A 26,188-nucleotide genomic window follows, 5' to 3' on the forward strand; every position below is an offset into this window, starting at 1 on the left:
GGTCAAACAAGGCATCAGAGATGGACTCCCTCATGCCCAGGGAGAAACTTTGGCTTCTTCAACAGTGGACTCAAATGTCCTGACTATACATGATCTTTCTTCTCACTATTTAGTTCCTTGTTGGGTAATGTCTTTAGTTAAATCATAATGATGCAATTCAAGAAACCACCAGAGAGTCTAATGACATTAGAGACGAGCAATATATATAAAATATAGTGGGAAAAAAAACACTCATGTATGTTATTAATGTAGGGATGGATTATGAGCTTCACTTAATTTTAGAATGTAATTGCTGATATGTGCTGCAACACTGTGCAAACCACAGGGATGTCTCAGCAGTCTTTGTTAGGCTAATTTGACCTGCAAGATCTCAACTAAGTTTACTTTAGTGATCAGAATGCACTGCATGGACATACACTAATTCTTACAGTATTGCAAATGCCAATACAAATAGATGTTTCTAGCAGCTGACATAGTGTCTTAAAAGAACTCGGTTCCTGTTAGGGTTAAGAGAACTCTGACCTGAATGGAGGTGGTGCATGCAGCCTTTTCTCGGATTGATAGAGTCAGGCTTTCCATGCATTGATAGAGTCGGGCTTTCCATGCAACCACAAAGGAAGTTGCCTTTGCATTCACTCCTCTGGTATAAGAACATGGCTTGATGCCCTAAAACTTGCGGATTTCCGATAACATCAGTGATGCAGGTTGTTAAACAGTTGTGTGTAACCATTGGAAGGAGAAAGAATTAAGTAGAAAGAGACTTTTCGACTAAGAGCTAAATTACAATGATTTAAACTTCAAAAACAGCTAGTGAAGAACAATGCGTTCAGGCCTTGGGGCCTGTGTAACAGTTAAGTGTTACCCATAGCATTCCAGTTATACCAGAGGATAAAAGCAACTACTGAAGGCAACTCATCTTTTGGCGAGGATAGAATTCATGTTTCACCCTATCTTGTATAAGACATTCAACAAAGAACGAACTCTCCGCATGCTCAGTTCATCCTTTCACTCCATCGATTGCACAGTAGGAGCCAGTAGCATCAGTAGAAACTCTTCACTGTGGATAACAGCATTTGGGGATGAAATTGGTGAGGCAATCTGCGGCAAAACCAGTCACAGGCTATACAGCAGCAACCTGTAGCAAGACGTGCAGTGACCAATGTCTTCAGGATTGCTGCTGGTATCAAATTCTTGTCTGAGTGATCTAAAAGATAGTGAAAGATCCAAACCATTAACTGGAATGACATAATAGCCCAAAAGACAGAATGACCTGTTGGCTCTACAACATTATTTTACAAGTCAGAAACATGTTATCAAGTGAGGTTTGCAAACTTCCCCATCATCTCAAGAATCTGTGGTGATAAAACTCATCAAAGGACATGCGTTTTACTGAAAAAATATAAATATAAGGAATGTTAGGAAAAAAAGGCTTAAATAGTTTATATGAACGATATGAAAAACTGAGGCTAAAGTGACACACCTGGATCTTCACACAAGAGCCTAGTGCATAGGTCAAGGGAGTCAGCATGAAAGCTAGAGAGAATGGACTGCGAAAATGGCAGCGAAGAACTCTTCCTTATATTCTGTAGAAGCTGGAAGAGAGATCATATACCAAAGTAAGAAGACATCATGTCAACTGTAATTGAGAGAATATAATTATTATTAATAAATGAGATACCTGAACATTGTTTCGGCCACAATATGGTGGATGCCCATTCAGAAGCTCAAAAAGAATTGCGCCAAGACTCCACATATCTACCTGCACAACAAAGATATTTAATTTTCTTATCAATTCAGTAGCGAATATAAATTATGATACCTTTTACCTTATCATCATACTTCTGGAACTGCATTACTTCCGGAGCCATGTAGAAAGATGTTCCGCAAACCATGTCAATGTGCTGACCAGGATGAACAACTCTGTCCAGAAGTTTCAGAGATTGAATAAAGGTTATTGTAGTTTGTGGAATAATACATTGCAAATAATAGTTCGTATACTTATTTGGACTAGCATTTGATCCAACGATGGTACCTTGCAAAGCCAAAATCAGCTATCTTTAGCACTGCATCGCAGCTGGGAGCAGAGAGCAGTATATTCTGTTCATCATAAATTTTACCGTGAGTAGCAAATCAGAAAAAGTGGTTACCAGATGAACATGTCCTAATGTGCTTCGGCACCTCAGGTTTCAAATCCCTATGAATAATATGGTGAACGTGCATCACCTCCATACCAGCTCCTGCAATGAGGAGATAATATGGCCCTCATATCATAGCCCTGACACATACAAAAGAAATAGATCTTTCCAGATTGGTTCTGTTAGTCTACTCATAAAATGAGATACCTAGCTGTCTCATGAATTTTCTGACTGTATCTTCGTTGAGATGGCCAGTGTGTTGAATGAAAGTGGCTAAATTTCCACCTGGGCAGAATTCGAAGATAAGGAATATGCATCCATCATCCTGAAATGGTAGTAATAAATTAAACATCCAAAGCTTTTAAAAAGTAGGAAAAATGGACGAATTTTACTATTATTTCTTGTAAACAAGAACAACAAAGAACTTGACTAATGAGCTCATGTCACGATATGCAGAGCCTACTTGATTCAAATACACTACTTCGACGAAAAACAAAAAGGATGATGTTCTGGGGGGTGTTGGGAGTTCTTTTACATTTCCACAACACTATCCAGTAAAATAGGTAGCATTCCGGAAATAGTTTCTATCTGAATTTTGAGCACACCAATTAATGGTTTGTGAAGCAGAGTACCAAATCAAGACTTTCATAGAGACACGAGAGTGGAAGCTAAAAAGCGAGTAGATCATGCAAGGAATTATTTTGTTTGTTTAATAGGACTGTTTGAACAGATACAGATGGTTGAGGCTAATTTCATGAAGATGGATGGTGATGACCATCACCTCCGAATCATTTCTTGGATCTCTAAGCACCTACCTTTAGAGAAACCTTTTTAGTAGCATAGCTGGCATGATGATCTAGTCCTAAAATGTGATATATACAAAAGCACGGATATCCATATTTTAAAGAAAGACACAGAAACTTTGAAGATTCATCCACTACGAAGCCACAGAATTACCCTTGTCAGCTACAGACTGAGTACCAAATAGAAGGATTAGTTGGTGTTCGCTTATTTATGCATTCATGCCTCTCTCTCACAAGAGATTTCAGCAAAGAATTATTTGCTTCTTCTGATAAGAAGCCTGATGGCGTCTTCAACAATTGCATGCAAATCTTTGACTTCCTTGGATTTCTCCACTAAAATCACAACTTAAGCATGGAATCCCCAATTAGTTACCCTAAAAATCCCTTTAGAAGCTTCAGAACCCTATTTTGACGTGTTATGCGGAGAAAGAGCGAGTGGATGGTATTGGGGACCTGGATCACATCGAGTAGGCGGATGATATTGGGGTGCCTGACGCTGGCCAGGAAGTTGAGCTCACAGTCGAGGCAGTCCCTCAGTTGCCGGCTGAGCCCCGAGAGGTTCACCTGCTTCACCACCACCTCTCGGCCGCTTTTCCGGTGCACCGCCCGCCACAAAACCGACGCGAGCCTCTCCCTCACCTCGAAATCGCCGGCGATGGCAGTATTCGTCAGTCCCGCCGCCATCATCCTTCTTCCCGTCTCGTCTGCAATGCGATCGCAGATACCCGTCACCGGTATACTGCTGTGCAAGCGGGGGAAGGATATATAGCGGGCCGAACAATAGGAAGAGACCCAATTAAGATGTGGTGGAGGCCCATCGTAATCCTTGAAATCGTCATATTCTATATTTATGACGTAATCAGCCTAATCGGATCCCTTCAGAACAATCGTATAATTAATTTCTACCAACTCCACTATTTTAACCCCCTAAAAAAAAGAAAAAGGAAATTAGTATTGCTCCATAAGCTTTTCCATGGAATATTAAATCGACATTTTGAAAAAGCAAAAAGAATAAAAGAGAGAATAACTACACACTCATGTCTCCTAATCAACATTCATCGAGACAAGGATGTTCTATTGCAATAGCCGAGCCGAGGGGGAGAAGAGTGAGAACACTACCTCCCTACTTTTATCACAGGAAAGGCTACTCAATCATGCATGCAGTGCCACTTCTCTTTTCTTGGAGTACTGCCCGACTAAGATGAAAAAGAAGGGTGAATTGGGTGAGCCAATGCCAGCAGCTTTGGGCACCAAAGTTGGCTATAAAAAGGAGCGAGGGAGTGGTGTGAGGTGTAAGCTAATAAGAGTTCCTGAGAGGGTCCGTAGATCAACGATGGGTGCATTGGGAGAGAGGAAGGCGTTCATGGCCTGCCTCTTCTTCTCACTTGCCATTGTGCTCATCTCTCTAAGTTTGCCACTTCAAGCACAAGCATTCCACCATGACCATCCTCCAAAGGAGCACCATCATCACCACCCTTATCCACACAACTCACCACCACCACCTCCTTCGCCTCCTTACTACTATAAATCACCACCACCACGTACCCACCACCACAAGCCTCCATTGCTTCCACCTCCTTACCACCTTATATCACCACCACCACCTCCACCTACCCACCACCACGGGCCTCCATTGCTTCCACCTCCTCCTCCTCCTCCATATCATCACAAATCACCACCTTCATTTCCTCCGGTTTACACGTCGCCACCACCTTCATCTCCTCCAGTTTACAAGCCGCCGCCACCTCCTCCTCCTCCATATCATCACAAATCACCACCTTCATCTCCTCCGGTTTACAAGTCGCCACCACCTTCATCTCCTCCAGTTTACAAGCCGCCACCACCTCCACCTACCCACCACCACGGGCCTCCATTGCTTCCACCTCCTCCTCCTCCATATCATCACAAATCACCACCTTCATATCCTCCGGTTTACACGTCGCCACCACCTTCATCTCCTCCAGTTTACAACCCGCCACTACCTCCACCTACCCACCACTACAAGCCACCATTGCTTCCACCACCACGTCCTCCTCCTCCATATCATCACAAATCACCTCCTTCATCTCCTCCAGTTCACAACTCGCCACCACCTCCTACCTACAAAAAGAAAACACCACCTCCGTCTCACCACAAGCCACCACTCCCTCCATCCCATGTCTACGCTTCACCTCCTCCTCCTCCTCGTTACCACTAGAGCCGGTGGCCGGAAAGGGTTAGTGAGCTTACTGCATGTTGATTATGAACGAAGACAACAGCTAACACTTCCACTTCTTGTTTTGCAGGGAGCACGAAGGACGATCACCACCAACCATCATCGTCGTAGGGTTTGCTCTCGTAAGAAGTGGAACATGCAAGCTACTGTGCAACCCAAGCGCCTACTTGTTCGTGTTTTAAGCTTATGTTTCGAGTGTATGCATTGCTGAGTCGTAAGTAGGAATGTAAGATCGAAATAAAAGTGTGCTCTAGACTTCCTCGTTGAGTACTTCTTTTGAGAAAAGCCTTTGGTATTTTGAGCTGGTCTTGTCCTCATCTTGCGAATAAAGATCCCAACTTGGGTGAGAAGAGTGTAGAACGGGATGAGCTGCAACGGTGATGGATGGTGACTTAAGATGATCATGCAACATGATCGACTGTCTCGTTGGTCCCAACTCCGTACTCATTTGTAGCGCACTACACCACCAAAAAGATAAAGAAAGCCTACGAAACATGAAACAAATAGCATCCACGTACTCTTCGCGTCAACGCATTGATGAGACTGCAAGCCCTGGGTGCGTACGTGATTGACGCAGAAAACCATGCAGACATCCAGTGTTTTGTGGCACCGCACAGGGGATCGAACGAGACATTACTCATCTCCCTCACTCGCAAAATCCAAGAGATATTTTTACTGAATCACATGGATTTATATGGTTCAATGAAAAGAGTTTTACTTTTTGAAAATGTTTAATGACTTTAAACACCGATTCTAAACTTGATTATTTGGGAACTATGTTCTTATGATCTACACGCCTATTTACAAGCTAAGAATGACAATTTGAACTTAAAAAAATATTATCTTATTTATATCTATTTGATTTGTTTTAGACTCATCTAGCCAACCTGCATATAATTATACATAATACATTCTTTTAAATCTGATTAGTTAGATTGATAGTTTATGTTTGATTAAGAGGAGAAAACTATTGGCTTAGTATTAAAAATAAGAATAATGTTAGAAGATTAGATTATATTTTTGTACGTACAAAGAATTGGCCAATTATTACCTTTGCTATTTTGCTTTTGGCTTTAGTGTGTGCTGTCATCACAAGTCCACTGACACTGGTTTAATTGATCCCTATCCCTGTCGTTAGTATTGTCCTCTTTCTCAGCGTTTGTGCGAGGGTTGGTAACACCAAAACAAAGGGTGGGTGGGGTAACGTAAATCCTTGAAAGATCTTTGTGTGCAAGAGATGCTTCTGGATCATAATATATATACATATAAATTTTTTATGAAATTTGAAATTTATCTCACTAAACTTAAGTTTAACACATGTATCTTTTAAGTTGATTTTGGTTGACTAACTATCATTTGAAGTTATTTAGCATTCTAATTGTATCAATCCATTTAAAGAATCACATTACGACTATAAGAATGTTAGAAACATTTCAATTTTTATGTTTTTTTTTTTCCTTCAAAATAATTAATTCTGGATAAATATGTATATATGTATGTATATATATAAAAAGAAAATAGTTGATGTTTCTGATGTCTCACTCATAGCTCTATCTATCAACATGGGATTCCATTCCGACATGTTGCAGAAAAGGTAATCACAAGCATAATTCATCACTTCTCATACGTAGATCTTATGTATCTCGAGAAACTTAAATCGAATCCAATGATCATAAGGTGGCAAAGAGAAATAATGAGAAGACCCGTTCAAGGAATAAGATATATTATGTGATGCAAAGCATCGGTACAAGAGTGCGGGCCCTACCTCGTCAATGAGGATACCATCTTGTCGTATGTTCTCAATTAATGTCGTCTGCACCCACGAACCTCCAATCACTTGTCTATCGTTCCATGTTATCTTTCACGGCCTCAAGCGGTCAAATGCATCATTTTACCACAGAGAGAGAGAGAGAGAGAGAGAGAGGGAGAGAAACAAAGTTGAGCATTGACCACGACAGACATGATTGATTCCAGCATTAAATCCGACAGATAAAATACGTCATCGCCGTAGCTCTTTCATTTTTAAGGATTAATCAATATATTACGAAGAACTTAGTATTTTGAATAATTGATAGAAGATAAGATTTCTATAAGTATACGAGGAAATCTTTAAGAAAAATCTTCTATTGAAAAAAATTATTTCTCCTAATTTGTATAAATATGAGAGGGAACATAATGTATTGAAGTATTTTAATTTCTTTAATAAAGCTTCGCTCTTGTCTTCGACCGACCAATGTCGCTCTTGTCTTCGGCCAGCCAACACATGTGCCCTCGTAGCAACAGCAATTGCAACAGTAGCAACGATCTGCTCTTAAGATTAGGGAAATCCTTTCTCCTAACATTTTCATTTCATCAATAAAGCTTCTTCTCTTCTTCGATAAAACTTCTTCAATAATTATTTTTATCTTCTATTATTTTCATCGGTTATCACCTTCCATCTAAGTTAATTTATAATGACTAATCAATATATTATCAAGAACTTGACTCATTAGTATTGAATATGACAAATAACAAAGTCATCTTGAGTTTGGTATCATGTTTGTCATTTGATACTGTCCTACATTGGTCTATGATGAGCTCTTTAAGTTGAGCAGATTATAAAATCTTTAAATAATTTAGTCTCATAGAGCCAAGAGAACACTAAATTTACTATATAATAGCTTCACAGATTATTTCCATCGAATTAATATAATAGTATTATGCATAATATGACATACGAGACCAATTATGCAAATCAGATTTTGGTTACTGTAAGTTGGAGAAATAATTTTGAATCTTTTGTAAAATCATTTTCTAACATTTTTTTTAGCAGATAAAATATATAGATGTGGCGTATAGATTTTAGGTAGGTCTCCTTGTAGTTTCTTCATATGGGCTTTGCTACAATTGGGCCTGTCAATGGGTCGGCATGAGTGCGTACTCCGAGTCAACTGAGTCAATTCGGTGACGTCACGTTAACCAGGTATGAGCGCACGTGAGAGCAAGGTACTTGGAGAAGGCATCAAGGAGCCACGTGATGGCAAGTCGAGGGGCCGCGAGAGAAGGCGAGTGACCACGTGGTAACGCGAGAAGAGTCTGCAAGATGAGCCACGGATCCCGATCCGCGTGCTCCCACCTCAGTGCATCCTCACCGCTCATTCTCACCGATCCGACGCTCTAATTCGCGCGGCACGCCCGGAAAACTACGCTAATTCCGAATCCCGCCTCTCCCTCCCTTTCTATTTAAATCTCACCCCGCTTCTCTGCCACACCAATCTCAATCTCCGATCTGTTTCCCCTCCCACTGATTCGTAATCCTTTCTCTCTGCCCTGCGAGATGGCCAGGACGAAGCAGACGGCACGGAAGTCCACCGGCGGCAAGGCGCCGCGGAAGCAACTGGCGACGAAGGCGGCGAGGAAGTCCGCCCCCGCAACCGGCGGCGTAAAAAAGCCCCACCGTTTCCGCCCCGGGACGGTGGCGTTGAGGGAGATCCGCAAGTACCAGAAGAGCACGGAGCTGCTCATCCGGAAGTTGCCCTTTCAACGCCTTGTCCGCGAGATCGCGCAGGACTTCAAGACCGATCTCCGCTTCCAGAGCTCCGCCGTCGCGGCCCTCCAGGAGGCGGCCGAGGCCTACCTCGTCGGTCTCTTCGAGGACACCAACCTCTGCGCCATCCACGCCAAGAGGGTCACCATCATGCCCAAGGACATCCAGCTCGCCCGTCGGATCCGCGGTGAGAGGGCATGATCATCGTCCGATCATTTGTGTTTGGAGTCCTCGAACCTGTCTTGGTGTGTTTGGTGTATCTTTGGAAAGTTATCAATGGTAATTAATGGGTCGGTCTTTTATTATATAACATTCCTCGAGATATTTCAATTAACCTCATGTTTAATGATCTCAACAGTCCAATAACTCGATTAATATTTTTTTGGGAGTTCCTCCCATAATAGTATTCAGTATAACAATGATGTGTCTAATTTTTGAGGACTTACAAAAATAAAAGAAAAAAGAAAAAAAGAGACTCTTTGGCTCTAAGTCTGTACATTTCCTATTTGGGCGGATGGTTTCTTCTCTTGGTACCCAGTGGCGTTGCTGGCATCAACGACGAAGACGTCTGTGAGCTCCGGTGGCGACTCCTCCACTTTGGCTGCCTCTCTGCTTTTACCCCAAAGCACGGCGTAAAGCCCCGCCACGATTAATGCTGATCCAATCACGCTGCAACAACATCAAGAATATTATAGGTTTATATATTGCAGATTTTTCTAGATGTAAATTTATGTGAATTACCTTCCGAGGTGCAACTGTTCATTCAGGAGAAACGTGCTCAGGATAGCCACAATGATAAGCATCAAAGGGTTAAATATGGACGCAAACAGAGGACCTCTTTTCTTGATGCACCAACTCAATACTATGAGGATTATCCCTGATGCCGCCACCCCCTGCACCATCATCACCATCACCATCAACCTTACATATATATATGTATAGCTTACGATATCAAATAAACAAGAGGAGTCACGAGAGGAAATTACGGAGTAGATTGTTGTAAGAAGCCTCACATCCAACCGCATTCTCCAGCTGCTCATACTTCTATCTCCACAGAGGGCATAAACTACAGATTGCGCTGCTGCCATGAAGCACAACAACGCTGTGCCCGTGTAATGACAAGGGTATTGTTTGCTCATCCTTGTCTGCGACAGCAAGCTTTCGATCATACATCTAAACAAACCGCAACTCATATCTTTTGTCACCTCACCTGAATGATCAGCCACATCGCGTAGGATAAGCAGCTTATGACCGCAAACAACGAGCCCATGACATGGTTGCCCGAGGCCTGTTGAGGTTGTGGTTGAGCTCCTCCTTCATCGTTATGAGACCTGAGAAGATCGATATGTGTGGACCAGAGATTAATGGTTGCTCCCTTGTAAAAGGTGAGGAGCATGGCGCCACCAACGCCTGTAAGTGTTCCTAAAGCTTTGGCTTGCCCAGACGCAGTAAGAACAGCTAAACTCTCCAATCTGTAAACACAAGCATTCGGTAAAAGCAAGCAGAGATGTGTAGAATTGTGAGCTTCCTAGTGTAAGAGGATGAGGGACCTGAATAGGACTGCCAGAACAAATGTGATTGCCGGTATGAGATTAGTCATTGCTGAAGCAAAGGTTGCAGATGTAATACGAACACATGATAGATACAGATTTTGCGATATCGTACCCCTGCCAAGAATTTGCTCATTAATTAATATCGATGTAAAAGAAGTTGCGGGAAAGAAAGAGAGAGCAATAGAGTTTGGCAAGTACCCTAAAAGCCCGCTGAAGAACGATAGCATCAACACCCTCCATGTCATCTTTGGTCGCGTCTTCCTGCAATTGCAACATTCTTGAGATCATCAAGTAATGTTCGTCTCAAGCTTTTCAAATTTTGTGAAAACGAGAGCTTTTCACGAAAAGCAGAAGAGAGGACATACAGAAAACACCATAAATCACAAAACGAGATCTCTATCAACTCGAACCATCAGCACTTGCCTTTCCATGAAGAAGGCGAGCGGGCATAAGAAGGCGGCCGCGAAGAGGTACCGATACGCCACCAGAATCCTGCTGTCCATGCCATCGTTCAAGGCGAGCTTGTAGAAGATATTTACACCGGCGAACACTACTTGAACCAGCACCATCCTCGCCACCGGCTTCACTCCCTCCATCACGCCTCCTATTACTCTCTACGGTGGCGGTTGCTCCGCAACAAGAAAACAAGTAAGAGGATCTGCTGTCTTCGCGGCTGTTTCTGATGCGTGCACTTGTGAGAACGAAGGTGGGAAGGAGGATCGATATTTATAGAGGAAGGGGAAGAGGAGAGCAAGTCGTATGCATGGTTCGGTTTGAAGGGGACGGTGGCGTCGATGGCCGAAGGACACACATGGACGGGAAGAGAGAGAGACAGAGAGAGAGAGAGAGAGGAAGCTTCGTCTCGGGTGGCGAAATGGGAGGGAGAGCGTGCGCGACAATGAGAGGAGAGTTCATCACAGGTTCCTTTCATGGGGTCCTCACGACACGTGTCAGGCCAGGAAGGACCTGCTGTGACGCCGCGTGGCACCGGCACGTCACGGGGATCTCGGTGCCTGGCATGCGACACGCCCAACAGCGACGTCTGACGCATTGTTATTGGACAAACGATGTAGGTCCCACGTCATGGGTGACTAGGCGAACAGGTACGCCGTGCTAATAATTCCGCCTGTCCACCCAAATCAGCCACGTTGGCTTTACAAAAGATGACGTCGTCAATGACGTTTTACCCGCCATAAAAGCGACAATTAATGTTAATTACGAAATAAGTCGGCAATTCCCATTTCCAATATGATGTTGTGCATAGATTGAAATCAACTTGTATGGATTAGAATAATCTTATCCATAATCATAATTGTTCTTCGATTGTTTTGGGGTAAAGCATAAAAGAAATTATGACATTAAAAAAAACACATGAAAAATTATCCCAAAAGAAAAAAAGAAAACCATAGTGCCCAACCCACGGTGGAGACATCACACAGTGACTGTGGATCACAAAGTCCATCATGGGTTGTCTGCACCACAACACAAAACAAGTCCAACATGGATTTTGACCTCTATCTTCAGCTCAGTCTTTGCCTTTTCCGCAAAGGCCAGCATGCTTCTTTGGAAAAACATGCCATGGTGTTAATGGATTAAGACGAGCATCACGAGAGAGAGAGAGAGAGAGAGAGAGAGAGAGAGAGAGAGAGAGAGAGAGAGAGAGAGCATAAAGGTTTAACAACACAAGGGAAAGGGAAGTATCGCCTCTTACGTTGACGATTGCACCAACTGCTGCTGCTGCTTTAATGAAGGGGGGCAGAGTGAAGCTTCTAATGATGAAAACATGCGCCAATTGGGCACTCGATCCAAAAGAAATAAACATTCAATCTATTTCTCTTTACTAAAACGAGGTGCATTATTATTTATATATATATATATATATATATATGTTTTGTATTCTTGAATGTTCAGTCTTTGGTACGACAACCATTGCTGTAAAGCAGCAAGACATCGACAAATTGAACGAATGAACCACAATCTTTTCAGAGCAAGATAGTCTTTGACAAATTGACATTTAGCCACTACAGCTCATTGTTGAGTAGTCAGTCCATCGGGCTATGATGCAATCATAACATTCGGGTGGTGAATAGATAGGGGGAGTGATGCAACTATGATGCAAGAGAAGTATGGGAACAAGGTATTAAATTCTTTCACCTCAATTCTCTTTTTAGATTTTACGTTTTTTTTTTTTTTTTTTTTTATAATGATGCAAAAGAAGTATAGGAACATGGTATTACATTCTTTCACCTTCCTTCTATCATACCTTTGTCATCTTTTTAAATTTTATATTATTTTTATAAATTACTTTATTAAATATATATATAATTCTATCCTCTTAAATACTAATATAAATATTAAGTTATTATAATCTTTATTTATCTTAAAAAAATGATAGAAAACTTCTTGCAATCTATAACAGTTTACTTTAATAAAGAAGATGAATACCAATCTCAAATAATTTATCTCTCATTATGCATTATATGATATCCTAATTCATCATCACACACATATCAATTGATTGGCTCTATCAACGTATAGTTGAAGTTAGTCTCATTCTCTTATGTCATGTCTCTATGCCACTAACCTTTTAGTCAATAGTCTTTTAAACTATGATTTATCTTATTAACTGTATGTTTACTCAAATCCTATAACACTAGTTACCATTTAAAAGATCATTTCACTAAATATTAAATATTTAAAAATTCAAAATATTTTATTATTTATATTATTCTTGGTTACGTCTTTATGTTTTACATAAGTTAGCACCAAGATTCAAACTTTGTATCTTGATTAGATACGTCTTTATGTTTTACATAATATTTTGCATAATATCATGCTATTTTTATTGAGTATATCTTTTCTTTCTATAATCTTATCTTTTAATAACGTCAGTCACTATAATAAATTTTCATTACTGGATTCATAAGAGTATATTTTAAATATGTACTCCTTTAAATATAACATCAATATGTACTCGAGACACTATAACATTAATTGATAGTTCTTCTTTAAATATGTACTCCTTTGTTACTCTAGCTAAACAACATCTCACCAAATAATGCCCTTCGCATAACAAACGATAACTTTGTCATCTCCTTGACCAAGTGACATCGAAGTACATTAACTTAATCAGTTATGAATCATTAACTTTTCACTAATTTTTATACTATCAATACAACTCAATAATACCATCGAATCTAAACATAATATGACAACATACTTCAAAAATAATATTTTTAAACCATGTCAAATTATAATCTCCACGCTACAACATGCTCTCCACTTGACTATACTAAACCCACGATCATTACTTAAGCTAAAAAGAAATTATATTAACACAAAGTTATGTGTGAGAAATACGATATCCTGCTTCATAATATTACATAGATCCTTGTACCATCTCATATCATACAAAATTTTATCGAATATAAGTGAATCTTTCCAATCAAATGAAACCCATATAGATTCATTGTCGAATACTAAGCATGTTTAGTGGCTAAAAAGTTTCACTAACAATTAGGTATTAATTTCACATAGCCCTTTAGTCCAATTGTTAAACTAATGGAAATTTAACTCCCTCTGAGTTTAATCACTTAAAGTTAGTATGTGTACCAACTAAATATTAAGAATATTTTTTTCCAAGAGATTTTAATTGATGATGTCTTTGTGTATTAACTTGTGACTTTATTCACCCTTAATATTCAAACTATATCTGTAAACTATGAAAAATTATTTATAGACTTCTTTGTAAATACTTATCACTTCATCTCTACGTCTTTGACGATGTTGATTGGGCAAACAATACTAATAATAGAACATCTACATCAATTTATATCATCTTCATCAGAGCCAATATGATCAATTGGAGTTTCAAAAAATAGAATACAATTATAAGATCCACCATTGAAGCAAAATACCAAGCTATCACAACCATCGCTATAGAACTTAATTGGATCATAATTTGTTATACGAACTTGGCATCATCTACCAATCTACTCCTATAAGATATTATGATAATTTCGATGCCACCTATATATGCTCTAACTCGATGTTCCACTCTCGCATAAAACATATTGTCATTTATTTTCACTTTGTTAGAGATCAAATTGTCAAATGTTAACTATGTGTTTCTCACGTTCATACTTTTGATTAACTAGTTGACTTCTTCACAAAGTCTCTCAGCTCTATGATATTGCAATTGCATCGATCCAAGCTTAACAATCTTGACGAAAACTGAATTTTGTAGAGGCATGATAGAAGATCATGATAGAGACAAATATAAGATGATAATTTTACATTACTTATATATTCTAATTCTTAATCAATCTATAATTTAAAGATTAATTATAACAATATATGTGTATAATTTAAATATATAATTAAAAAAATATTTCTTTCAAATATATATAAATATGTATTAGTTTAATAAATGAAATCATCTCGTAAATCTTTCGGGCAGGATAAAGTCATCATGTATGAACTTTTGACCTTGTTTACAAGCTAGTCTAATGAACTATCAAACTTGTTCTCTTTTATCTTCCTCTTTTTGGCAGCTATTGCAGGTCGAGTGTGCCATGTTGACTTGAAAATTGAATGCATTGTTTAAGTTGACCCGGAAGACTCGGCAGTTCTGATGCTGCACAGGATATATCATGGTACGTCCATTCCCATGGTCACAAATTTGACTTAGTTCCTTCCACTCTATACTGGGATTCATTTGCTATCGTTATGTTTCGCACATCATCGATGCAGAAAAGTTCCAGTCAAAGGCCTTGGTGAGGGAAATAATGGCGATAAGACTATGTGACATCAGCTATCCCAGATGACACCTCACGTCTCTATTGACCTGTCAGCACCTAATCAATGCGGACCGGAACGTCGACCAAGGTACATTAACACCTTGCTCAGACTCGATCCCTTACGCCACGCCAACATCGGTGTCAGACGCTACCAGACGTACAAATCTGCTCCCTGCGGGCATGCGCATCAAACAACGGTAACCCTCACTATAAAAACCCTCGCGCTCCGAGGAAATGAGGGAGGGGAGACAACAAATAAAAAACCCCTTGCGACTATTCACTAACTGGATCGTCATAGGGGTCGGGCCGAGCTCCCTCGACCCGACCTGTGTGCAGGTGCGAAGACGGAGGCCTCCCACTAAACGTCCAAGTGAGGAGTTCCCTCCCGGAGGAAGCAGTGACCCCGTCTTGATCGGACCATCACAATCGATCACCTTAGTGGTCTCAAGGGCCGTCCCAGAAAGATCTCCCATCATCCGAACCCGAACCAAGCCACGTCGGCCCGAGACGACGACTAAAAATTGTTCCCAACAACATGCCTCTTCTATACATGTTGTGTTTACCCGTCTTATTAGAGCACAACATTAATTCACGTACATTTCCGTTCTCTAATTATCTAAATATTTGTTTCCAGCCTTTTTTTACTTTTTCTATATATATATATATATAAGGGTCGTCTGCAATAAGCTGTGTGCTGTTGGGAGGTGGGACAGGTGATTCGACAAAGAAAGCGTGTAATATTTTGACTTAGTCAAAGAATTAATGAAGAAGTTCTATTGACCGAACCACCCATGAAAAACTTCCAGGGTGATGTGATCTCCCGTGTCCACACAGTCCCCATGCATTCAGGGCACACGAGTTACCCCTTCAATATTTCCGCGCTGATTCAGTCCACCACGATACCATTGCCCGATAAGTAAACGAGTCTTCTCGCCTCCTTCCTCGCTATCACACTCTAACTTCCCTCTCTCTCCCGCCTGTATTTACACGCCGAAACCATTCCCTTCCCACCTCTCCGCCAAGAGGCTCACTCTCTCCTCCTCGACCCTCACACGCAGGCAGATGCATTCACTGATGCAGATAGGAATAGTCAGGGGACTGACACAGCCCGAAATGGAGGCAGCACAGCAGTTGTTGCAGCTCAGCAGCGGAGAGGAAGACGACGACAGCGAAGGAGTGGAGCGCTCTCAGAAGAACAAGAAGAGAGGAACAGGTGAAGCGGAGGCGTCCATGGAAGGGGAGCACAGCGAAGAGAACAGGCCCAGAAAGCGGCAGCGGTTCCGGTCGCTGGTGGCAATATATGAGGTGACCAAACCCATCAGAATGGGTTGTAATGGAGATGAGAAGAAGGGAGTGACAAGGCAGGAGGAGTGAGTGTGTCTTTTTCTCGTTTTCTTTTCCTTTCTTGTTGATGTAGTAGGAGGATGACAAAACAATGTAAAAGAAGGAAGTAATTGGGGAGCTAATTAATGGTGTGGTCTCCAACTCGTATGCATGAAGGAGAGATTTTTGGTGTCTGTTGCTGATAGTTTGGAGCATGCTCTAACCCAGAGTTCCTGGACACTATACAAGGCATCCGAGGGGATGTAGTTGGCTACTGATGGTATTTCTCAGGCCTCATGTCATTCCACTTTGTGCAGGTGTTAACAAGAAGATTCAAAACCACTCCTGATGGATTAATGAAAGCTAAAAGAGAGAACAAGATTGGATTCATAAGTTGAGAAGTCAGAGAAATGGACATCATAGCAAGCAAGAACCTGCCTTCAACTCCAAGTGAATATTTTGTTCACTGAGGAAACAATGGATGATGAAAAAGACCAATCATATCTACATGACTGCTGACTTGAGCTTACAAATTCTTAGACTGACAGCAAGGCACAGAACAAAAATGATATTGGATACTGTTGCCTCTCTTCAAAAGCTAACAATTAGCTCCACAATGAAGATGATACCTTCTCCCTTCCTCTTGATTCCACATGTTTTCATTTGTTTTCCAACTCTACTTCTTTTCTTTTTTTTGTATTTTGCATCACTAGTTTGCAAATAAATAATACAACAGAAAAATCAATATGAAGAGTCGTCCAGGTACTACAAGTAATAGGCAATTAGCATCATGAACTGCCAATTTGCCAGCACAAAGTTAATGGTCTTACACATTAAGAACATGTGCATGCCAAAAAAATACTTAGTTGGTAACATGTAGATCACTGATACAAAGATAGAGAGGTTCATTAAAGATTAATATCCTTAGTAACCACCCTCAACCACATTAATCTCCGAATACCCGTGGTCTTCAAGAATATATGTTGATTATATTCCTCCTTGAATATGAACAAGGCCTTCACATACAGCTCATTGTCAATATCCTTCATGAGATTAAGCTCTTCTAGACAATCATCGAGGAGATTTAACTTTTTGTCCTGAGCTTCTTCCCTCATCGAAGCTTGTCTCCGAGAAGCTTCCGCAAATTCTCTTAGAGCTAGTAGAGCACCATCTGCTTGACGTCGGGACTTTCTACTACTTCCCCTCAAAGTACTGAAAGTTGAAGCTTGAGGAGCATTGATATTTTCTGCTTCCTGGGTGTCTTGTGGTAACCTCGCGTGTATGTCAGAAGTAGCAACAGGGTAATTAGATATTTCTGGAGTCTCAACAAATGAGTTAAACGTCCCATCACCTTCAATTAAATTAGCATTTGCATCTTTATCCGCTGTATCTGGTATCCTAGAGGAGGATGCATCATTGCCTTTTGAAATCGATGATCCACAAATAACCTCTAGTTCATTAAAGAAGGGTGTTTGTCTTGTCCTGTACAACTTTGCTTCCGGGTTTTTCTGCAAATAAAAGATACATATAAAGAATGATTATCAATCAAAACTTTTCTGAAACAACCCGAGATTTATATCATACCGCAACGTACTGACTCCATTCATCATCATCCGTGATCACGATTTGTAATTTATGATCCCAACTAAAACCTGGATGATTCTTGATTCCATTAACTATACGAAATTCCCGCTTATAGAACCTAAATCGGTTTTTCAAGTGGTCGACATCATATTGCAGCCTTGTGAGTTCATTGAACCTATCCACCATGTCAAACCATGCTTCCCTGGTGAAGCTTGCTCCTGCTCTAGCACCAGAAAGAGTCTGCTCCAACATTAGGTCAATAAGAACTCTGTCATGCTCCCTTGTCCAGTATACCCGAGCTTGATTTGATGTTGCAACCTCCTTTCTTTTCAATTTTGAAGTGCCTCTGTTCTCCATTTTATCAAGCAAATAAAAGAATAAAAAAAAAAAACCAAATTGCGATGTCATAGTTGCTGAGTTAACAAACAGAGGCAACACATAATTTTTATGCCAAAATCACACAAATGGATATTGCAAAATAATGTGAGTTAACGAAATAGTCAGTCTACACATATGTGTATGTGTTCTTCGCTTAATATAATCTGAGCAGGATATATGGATACAAGCCAACACAACCAGCACCAACAGGCCAGAAGACATGATCACAATGTTCAACAGTAAAACCAAGCACAAGTAAAACTTCTAGGGTCATTTATTGGGCAGAGGGTGGAACCTTCAAGGAAGAAGATCTAATCCAGTTTACAAATATATAGGAGATAATGCAGAGCAAAATGATTGGAATAAGAAAACTGAGACCCGGACTTATCTGATGTCATGCCTGTGCTGATTGGTTTCGCATTTCTGTACCATGCCAGTAATTCATAATCATAGCATGTAGTGTGGCACACACTTCCACTTTAGTTGTTTATCTGAACAATCAACAGTGAGATCCTAACTAATTGAGGAAAGCAATCCAATAGAATATTCAACATAAGCCTCAACGTAAAAGAGAAGGCATACGGTACAAAATCAACACTTGGAAAAATGCATCCCGGTCGTGATAGGAATAGTTTTCTTGAGTACTTTCCCTCTCTAGAACTAGCACTTAATTGTAACCGGGGCAAGGTCTAAGAATACCTTGAAAATTGTTTTTCATGCACCAGCAAGGAGGCGACATGTGGCAATATGAAAATTATTTTGCATGACGCCTTATCCAAGTGGCAATTCGTGTTTTGTACATTTCATGAATTCTATATCCTCAACCTCAAAAATAATATGGAAAATAAATCAGTGCCCCCGACATTGCACAAACTATGACAAGCCCAATCATCCATTTGAAACTGACACTAAAGAAGTCAATCCTAGTTCATTTTAAAGATAGCTTATATATGAAACTAATGAATCCAGGATGAGAAGGCACAGGGAATGCTACATTCAACTTTATCTCCGTTATTAGTTTGGGAGGCCCGAAGATGGAACTGCAACTCGGATCCAATTTGGTGATTGTAATTCGTGGAAGCTCCTCATTCCAAACATAACAGTTCCGTGGTTCAGAGCATGATGATTTAGACTTCACCATATGTAAATGCAACAGTAACAATGCATACGCTACACTTGAAGCTCTATACACCCCAAACGAGAGCAAAAGCACCATCGAAAAAGGGGGAAGATCTGTACTTGCATTGGCTCGCGATTGATTACCGGTGCATCAAGTAAACGAGAGACCCGAGAGGGTTCCTATAATACACTTTTCGTTGTCGATAAAAGCGAAAGGCCTGTCCTAAAAATCTCTGAAAATTCAATCAAATAAAGACTGCAATCTGTGACCTTATCCCTAAAACATAGAGCATAGAAATTAAGCTAAAAAAACTTTTTTTGTTCTGGATTAGCCAGAAATATCGTGTGCTATTCACTGCACATTGCATCCAGAACAACATCGTCCCGTTCTAATCTTTTGATTACAAAGAGTACTGCAAAGAGGGGAATGAATTCGGACCTCGACATTGCCCGCGGTCGGCGAAGATGAGGCCGATCCCCAAATGCTTCCGCCTCCAGCAGCCGCGTCGAGTTGCTCTGTCGACGAGTGGCATCAATAAATCCTTAGCCTTTTCTTTTTTCCCTTTTCCCTTGTCCTCTACTTTCTCGGACGGCGGAGACGTACGCGACATCAGAATTGAACCCAAGCATTATCCACCGTTGGATATCAAATCTAAGGCGGTGGCTATCTCAAATGACATGCCATCTTAGCCCTTCCCATGGGTTGGGTCAATATTGACTCAAACGTGTCTCGCACTTTGAATCCGATTAGCTAATCGGATGCCTTTGGATTTGGATGAGAGGGTCTCGATTGGATAACCCGGTTGCCGTTTCAGACGCCAAGATTCGTTAAATCACGTACGATGATGATCACGCGTGCAAGAAAGACAGAGGGGTTTCTCCGTCATTCTATAAGAGGCTTCCGCATTCACCACACATATATAAGCGGTCATTAGGGTTTTGGAACCGACCCTTCGAGTTCCGCAGCCGCTTCAAGTCTAAGGTAAGAGATTAGAGGTCATCTCCGATCTCGGCGTCTGTTTTTGTTTGATTTCTTCAATGTCGATTGGTAATCGGTGATTGCTATCTGTCATTTGTTGAGAAGATTACGAAGAATCAGATGCTTATTAATCTGCGTGTTCCTTATTTTGATTCTCGAAGTGCATTTTGTTGTTCTTTTGGATGTAAATATTAGATCTTTGGCAATGAAAACGTCTCTTGACATAATCGTGGTCATTGATTCGTCTTCAGGGGAGGGTAAGTCTGGAAGATGTCTCACCGGAAGTTTGAGCACCCAAGGCATGGCTCGCTTGGGTTTCTTCCTCGGAAGCGAGCGTCTCGCCACCGTGGAAAAGGTAACTCGGAGAGAACATCGTCTTGATTTAGGCTCTCCCTATCATTTTCTCACGCGATGCTTCGTGATGTATATGTAATTTATCACATTCTGTAGTGTTGTTGTTGTTGGCACTGTTTTCTTTCTGAATGAGTTTCATGTTGGTACTTTTGTACCTTGAATGAACCGTGTCACCCGTCTATATCGGATGGTTTATGACGAGAAATTGGAGGAGGACCGGTACTTGTCATGAATTTACATAAACCTGTATCGAGTCAGACAAAATTATTGATTCTTATGAATGTTATCTCTCTCTCAGTATATGAAATATTGGCACATTAATATCCTTTGCTGATTTTCCTGCTGTGCATGAAGTACCTAATATTTCCCAAGCTACATAGAACTTCATTTTTTATCATGTATTTTCATGATGCTAAATAACATCGTGTCTACAAATGTTCAGTGAGTTTGCTACATTTTATGACTTCTAATTAACTTTTCTGCACATCAGAATGTTTCTTATGTAGCATGCACATTAACATGATTTAGGCCTCATGTTAGCTTCTTTTACTTCATTGATGCATTGCTTCCCAATTTTTATTTTTGTTAAAGGTACTAGGAGAATATAAGCTGAAAATCTCCATTTTAACAACTGCTATGTGTGATTTTCTGATGCAGTGAAGTCCTTCCCGAGGGATGACCCCACAAAATCCTGCAAGCTCACGGCATTCCTTGGGTACAAGGCTGGGATGACTCACATTGTACGTGAGGTCGAAAAGCCAGGATCAAGTGAGTGTTCATTAGTCTAATCTTAGCCTTGTTCGTAATGTTCTAATTTCAGTGTGTTATACTGGAACCATACATCTTCTCAATGCTTCCAACTTAGACCTTTATTTGTTTGTCTTGATTTTTCTTGCAAGTAGATGGCTAACTTGGATTCTTGTGACCTTTGTTTAAATGTCATGTTGATGTACTTAATATCCTTTGGAGAAAAATTGTTGCAATTTTTTCGGTTGGGTATGCTCATAAATTGTTCTCTCTTTAAATACTAGACTTTATTCATATCTGTTGCCCATTATATTAATAAGGAGAGTGGATTATTTTTAAAATCATTTTACTATATGTTCATGCTAAATGATTTTTATTTGTCATACCTATATTGTTATTTTCTTGTTGCTTGCAGAGCTTCACAAGAAGGAGACATGTGAGGCAGTGACTATCATAGAAACTCCACCAATGGTTGTTGTTGGAGTTGTTGCATATGTGAAGACACCACGCGGTCTCCGTTCTCTTAATACTGTGTGGGCTCAGCATTTGAGTGAGGAGGTGAGGAGGAGATTCTACAAGAACTGGTGCAAAAGTAAGAAGAAAGCTTTTACAACGTACTCCAAGAAATTTGATAGCGAGGAGGGAAAGAAAGAGGTTCAGGTGCAGCTGGAGAAGATGAAGAAATATGGTTCTGTTATCCGTGTTCTGGCTCACACTCAGGTGCATTTCATGGACATTGGCTGACACATTTTATTACTTTTATTTTTGTTTAGTACTTTCTTGTTGTGTTTAAAAGCTGACATGGTTAGAAAAACTTTCCAGTTGGTAATTTCTGACAGCCATATTAAGTATAGCATTATGGTCTGAAGTGTCATAAAAACACACAATTATCTACTACAGTAACTTGTAGATTTTATAGGAGCTGTTAGACCCTATGACTTCTTGCTTTACTTGCCCATTATGTGGAGAGATGAAATGCATTAGGATTTTATGATGAACTTTACAAATGGCTAGTTTAATGCTTACTTATCTGCTTGATTAAAGCAGCTGATGTTCCATTGATGGCCTAGGACAACATCAGCCATTATCAGGACCTTTATTATGCTGAGCTCATTTATTAAAATCTTAATCATGGCTGATGCGTGTTTTGTTGAGGAACCAAGTTGCTTGTTTGCTGACTTCTTTTTTTATATAGAATCTAGATAGCTACGGGGATGTTACCTTGTTGTATATAGCATTTACATGGCCGTCAATATTGAAAGGTGGGCTGTAATTTAGCAGACTTACTGAACTAGGCTTTAAAATAATTTTTGGTCCATGGTTATTTTCTGAAAATTGGATGACCTTATCTTTCTATTTGCCTATATCATTGGAGCTGAAATCTGCTCATCCCCGTGTTATACTGATAATTTCTGCTTTTTATGTTCATCAATAACAGTATGTGTTAATTAATCTCTTCCACTTTTTTATGACTAATTACTTTTTGTGACCCTTGATCCGAATTATTGTATAAATGTAGAAACACCAACTAGATGCACAAGGTGGACTAGATATTATTTTAGGTCATTTTATAATGGTTGTTCTCTTTTATTGATTAACCAGAAGTAGCTGATGATTGTTACTATCTGTTTTTATGCCTCAGATACGGAAGATGAAGGGTCTGAAACAGAAAAAAGCTCACTTGATGGAGATCCAGGTCAATGGAGGGACCGTAGTACAGAAGGTGGACTTTGCTTACAGTTTCTTCGAAAAGCAAGTCCCGATCGATGCTGTCTTCCAGAAAGATGAGATGATTGATGTTATTGGTGTGACTAAAGGTAAGGGTTATGAAGGTGTTGTGACCCGTTGGGGTGTCACCCGCCTTCCACGGAAGACGCACAGAGGACTGCGTAAAGTTGCCTGTATTGGTGCTTGGCATCCTGCCAGAGTGTCATATACTGTTGCTCGTGCTGGACAGAATGGTTACCATCATCGTACTGAAATGAACAAAAAGATATACAAAATCGGTAAAAGTGGAGATGAATCACACACTGCTATTACGGAGTTTGATAGGTCATTTCTCTATTCTATTTATCATTTCTTTTCGTGTTATTTCGGCTTTTATCCTAAGATGCTTCATCAGATTCTGATTTGAATTTAAGCCAAATTTTCATCACCTCGGAGTTGTTTTTAATATATTGCAGTCAGATACATATGGATTGTTAATCAGCAAATATAGGTCGTTCTGACTATTTTCCTTTTTCGATTTGACCAGAACCGAGAAAGATATTACACCGATGGGTGGTTTCCCTCACTATGGTATCGTGAACCATGACTATCTTCTGATCAAGGGTTGCTGTGTCGGGCCGAAGAAGAGGGTCGTTACACTTCGCCAGTCCCTACTGAAGCAGACATCTCGTGTGGCCCTCGAGGAGATCAAGCTTAAGTTCATTGATACTTCTTCCAAGTTTGGGCACGGCCGCTTCCAGACGACTCAGGAGAAGCAGAAGTTCTATGGTAGGCTGAAGGCCTAAATTTTCACTCACCCACTTCGTCTCTGGCAGTAGATAAGTTTGAAACATCCTTTCAATTTATCCTTAATGATATTTATGCATTGGTTGAGTTTCCTATCTAGATTCAAACTTTTGATGTCTGTTGTCATTATGAAACTGTGTTTTTTTTTGTCCCCAAAACACACTGGATTTTGGATAATATGAGCATTCTCATCAGCAAGTGATTATGTGATTCTTCAACATAATTTATAATCTGTTTTTTTATTGTTTAATTAATGGTTCGATTGTTAGTTTGTATATTTACAGTCATAATTCATTTTGATCAACTAAACATCAAAACAAACCATAATTGACACCAATATATAATCGGAATATTAAAAGAACTTGGAGGGGGTATATATATACACACTATATATACCATACAAAAACTCGGAAGGGTAAATACGTTATTTCGAGACATAGCAATATGTGTGTGTATATACACCAAAAGCGGTTTGGCCATTATCCCGCTATTCGTCTTTTCCTACTCCGTCCCTTTCCTCGATGCGTTCCATTTCTTGAAGGAGGGAGGCGAAAGAAGAGCCCCGAACAAACCCTCTTGTGCTCTCTATCGGATGCGTCGATGCCTCCGCCTTATTTTAGGTGATCCGCCTCCTTCCTCTCGCTATGGGTAATTTCTCACGATCTGCGTCCGATCCTGGCGTTTATTCGGGCATCGTTCTTCTTGAACGTGAGATCTTGTGGTTTCTGGATGCTCTTCTGGGTTCTGTGACTGCTCGTTTTTTGTTGTTGATTTACTGTACGTTCTTAATCCTAATCGTACCCTATTGTTCTCTCGGTTTTGCGCTGTTGTCTTCGCCTCAAATCTTCAGGAACCCTAGGAAATCCTTTTCGCTTTCCTTGTTAGATTTTCGTGTTTGCCAGGCTCTCCTCATTCTTGAATGTGGGAGCAATTTACTGGATCTTATGATCTTTAGGTTGTTCGTGTGTGCTCTTCTCGTTTTTAATGGATCGTTAGGTTCTCTTGTGGTGATTACACGATGGTGTGGAACGGATGAGAAAGAACCATTGTCTTTCTGTTTCTGTTTGCTTGTTTATGCTGTAGTAGTTCTCTATGATTCGTGTTGGATCTTGCATTATTAGGATCTCACTCTCGAACATGGAGCAAATATCTTGGAACCTTATCATCTGTAGGCTTTATATTTGGAATTTGTGCTTCTTGAACGTGGGAACTCGTGGTTTGTGTGTACTTCTGGGTTCTGTGCTTATTGTTTTTGGTTGTTGGTTTACTGTACGCTCTTGATCCCAATGGATGCAGTCGTCTCGGCCTCGAATCGTCAAGAACCCTAGAAGATCCTTTTCGCTATCCGTGATAGACTTTCGTGTTCGTTGGGTTCTCCTTCTTCTTGAATGTAGGGAGCAATTCGTGGATCCCATGATCTTTATGTTCTTTGTGTGTGCTGGTATTTAGGTTCTTTTTTGTGTGCTTCTCTCGGATTTAATGGATGCGATGATTACACGATGGTGCGGAACGGATGAGAAAGATGCATCGTGTTTTTCTTTACATGTTTGGTTGGACACGAGAAAGGGCCACTACAAATCATAGGTAAACCAAGGAGATCCCTGCTGATGCCATAGCGCAAGTCTCTATGATTCATGCTAGATTTTGCATTATTAGGATTTCAGTTTTCTTGAACGTAGGAGGATCGAGATCTCGCAATATCTTATGATCCGAAGGCCTCTAGTTGCTTAATGACTTAAAATGTTCTTTCTTGTGGTGTGACATGATAATGTAAATGAAGGATGGATGACAAAGGTCGATCATGAATGCATCGTCGTTGTAGAAAGAAATAAAACTTTTCTGCTATAAGATTGTGTGGAAAGGCTGAAAAGGACGCTGTGTGAGCCTTACAAGGTCATTCACTAACTGTCATTTTGTAGGTAGGTACGTGCGTAAGATTAATTATGTTCAATTAGTTTTAATTGATCCAGCTTCTTTATCTTGACCTCCTTTACTTCACTCGTGCATTCGCATAACTTGCCATGTTACATGTCATTGTCATATGGCACTCGCACCAATGTTGTCTTTCTCGATTATATATTATTTGTAGCTTATGATGACAATATGGGTGTTCTCTTGTGTAGCTCAATTTCTGCTTCTTTCTTTTAACAGCCACTTAA

At 40.3% G+C, this 26,188-nt stretch overlaps 5 protein-coding genes and 1 long non-coding RNA gene across 6 annotated transcripts; 3 read left to right on the forward strand and 3 right to left on the reverse strand.

Annotated features, from left to right (window-relative positions):
- Nucleotides 1-769: 769 nt before the first annotated feature.
- Nucleotides 770-3,677, reverse strand: LOC135672855 (serine/threonine-protein kinase ATG1t-like). Its single transcript, XM_065181293.1, has 8 exons — nt 3,392-3,677; nt 2,343-2,460; nt 2,224-2,237; nt 2,033-2,097; nt 1,827-1,920; nt 1,679-1,759; nt 1,481-1,592; nt 770-1,389 (listed from the first exon to the last, which is right to left on the reverse strand). Exons 1-8 carry the CDS (start codon nt 3,623-3,625, stop codon nt 1,340-1,342), a joined length of 768 nt encoding a protein of 255 aa, XP_065037365.1. The 5' UTR covers nt 3,626-3,677; the 3' UTR covers nt 770-1,339.
- Nucleotides 3,678-8,411: 4,734 nt separating this feature from the next.
- Nucleotides 8,412-8,989, forward strand: LOC135672856 (histone H3.2). Its single transcript, XM_065181295.1, has one exon. It carries the CDS (start codon nt 8,470-8,472, stop codon nt 8,878-8,880), a length of 411 nt encoding a protein of 136 aa, XP_065037367.1. The 5' UTR covers nt 8,412-8,469; the 3' UTR covers nt 8,881-8,989.
- A 50-nt stretch (nt 8,990-9,039) lies between these two features.
- Nucleotides 9,040-10,910, reverse strand: LOC103983760 (WAT1-related protein At1g68170-like). The gene is made up of 7 exons (XM_065181294.1): nt 10,652-10,910; nt 10,431-10,489; nt 10,230-10,346; nt 9,890-10,151; nt 9,666-9,824; nt 9,421-9,572; nt 9,040-9,348 (listed from the first exon to the last, which is right to left on the reverse strand). Exons 1-7 carry the CDS (start codon nt 10,826-10,828, stop codon nt 9,165-9,167), a joined length of 1,110 nt encoding a protein of 369 aa, XP_065037366.1. The 5' UTR covers nt 10,829-10,910; the 3' UTR covers nt 9,040-9,164.
- A 6,169-nt stretch (nt 10,911-17,079) lies between these two features.
- LOC103983654 (L10-interacting MYB domain-containing protein) lies at nt 17,080-20,004 on the reverse strand. The gene is made up of 3 exons (XM_009400909.3): nt 19,875-20,004; nt 17,939-18,284; nt 17,080-17,862 (listed from the first exon to the last, which is right to left on the reverse strand). Exons 1-3 carry the CDS (start codon nt 19,880-19,882, stop codon nt 17,263-17,265), a joined length of 954 nt encoding a protein of 317 aa, XP_009399184.2. The 5' UTR covers nt 19,883-20,004; the 3' UTR covers nt 17,080-17,262.
- Nucleotides 20,005-20,315: 311 nt separating this feature from the next.
- On the forward strand, nt 20,316-24,279 carry LOC135672857 (large ribosomal subunit protein uL3-like). Its single transcript, XM_065181296.1, has 6 exons — nt 20,316-20,417; nt 20,666-20,769; nt 21,426-21,536; nt 21,931-22,235; nt 23,158-23,567; nt 23,770-24,279. Exons 2-6 carry the CDS (start codon nt 20,685-20,687, stop codon nt 24,026-24,028), a joined length of 1,170 nt encoding a protein of 389 aa, XP_065037368.1. The 5' UTR covers nt 20,316-20,417; nt 20,666-20,684; the 3' UTR covers nt 24,029-24,279.
- Nucleotides 24,280-24,521: 242 nt separating this feature from the next.
- LOC135674881 (uncharacterized) lies at nt 24,522-25,926 on the forward strand. Its single transcript, XR_010513757.1, has 2 exons — nt 24,522-24,677; nt 25,479-25,926. It is a non-coding gene; the product is annotated as an uncharacterized LOC135674881 (long non-coding RNA).
- The last annotated feature ends 262 nt before the right edge of the window (nt 25,927-26,188 follow it).

The sequence above is a fragment of the Musa acuminata genome, chromosome BXJ1-5 (genome assembly GCF_036884655.1).
Source record: "Musa acuminata AAA Group cultivar baxijiao chromosome BXJ1-5, Cavendish_Baxijiao_AAA, whole genome shotgun sequence".
Taxonomy (NCBI): domain Eukaryota; kingdom Viridiplantae; phylum Streptophyta; class Magnoliopsida; order Zingiberales; family Musaceae; genus Musa; species Musa acuminata.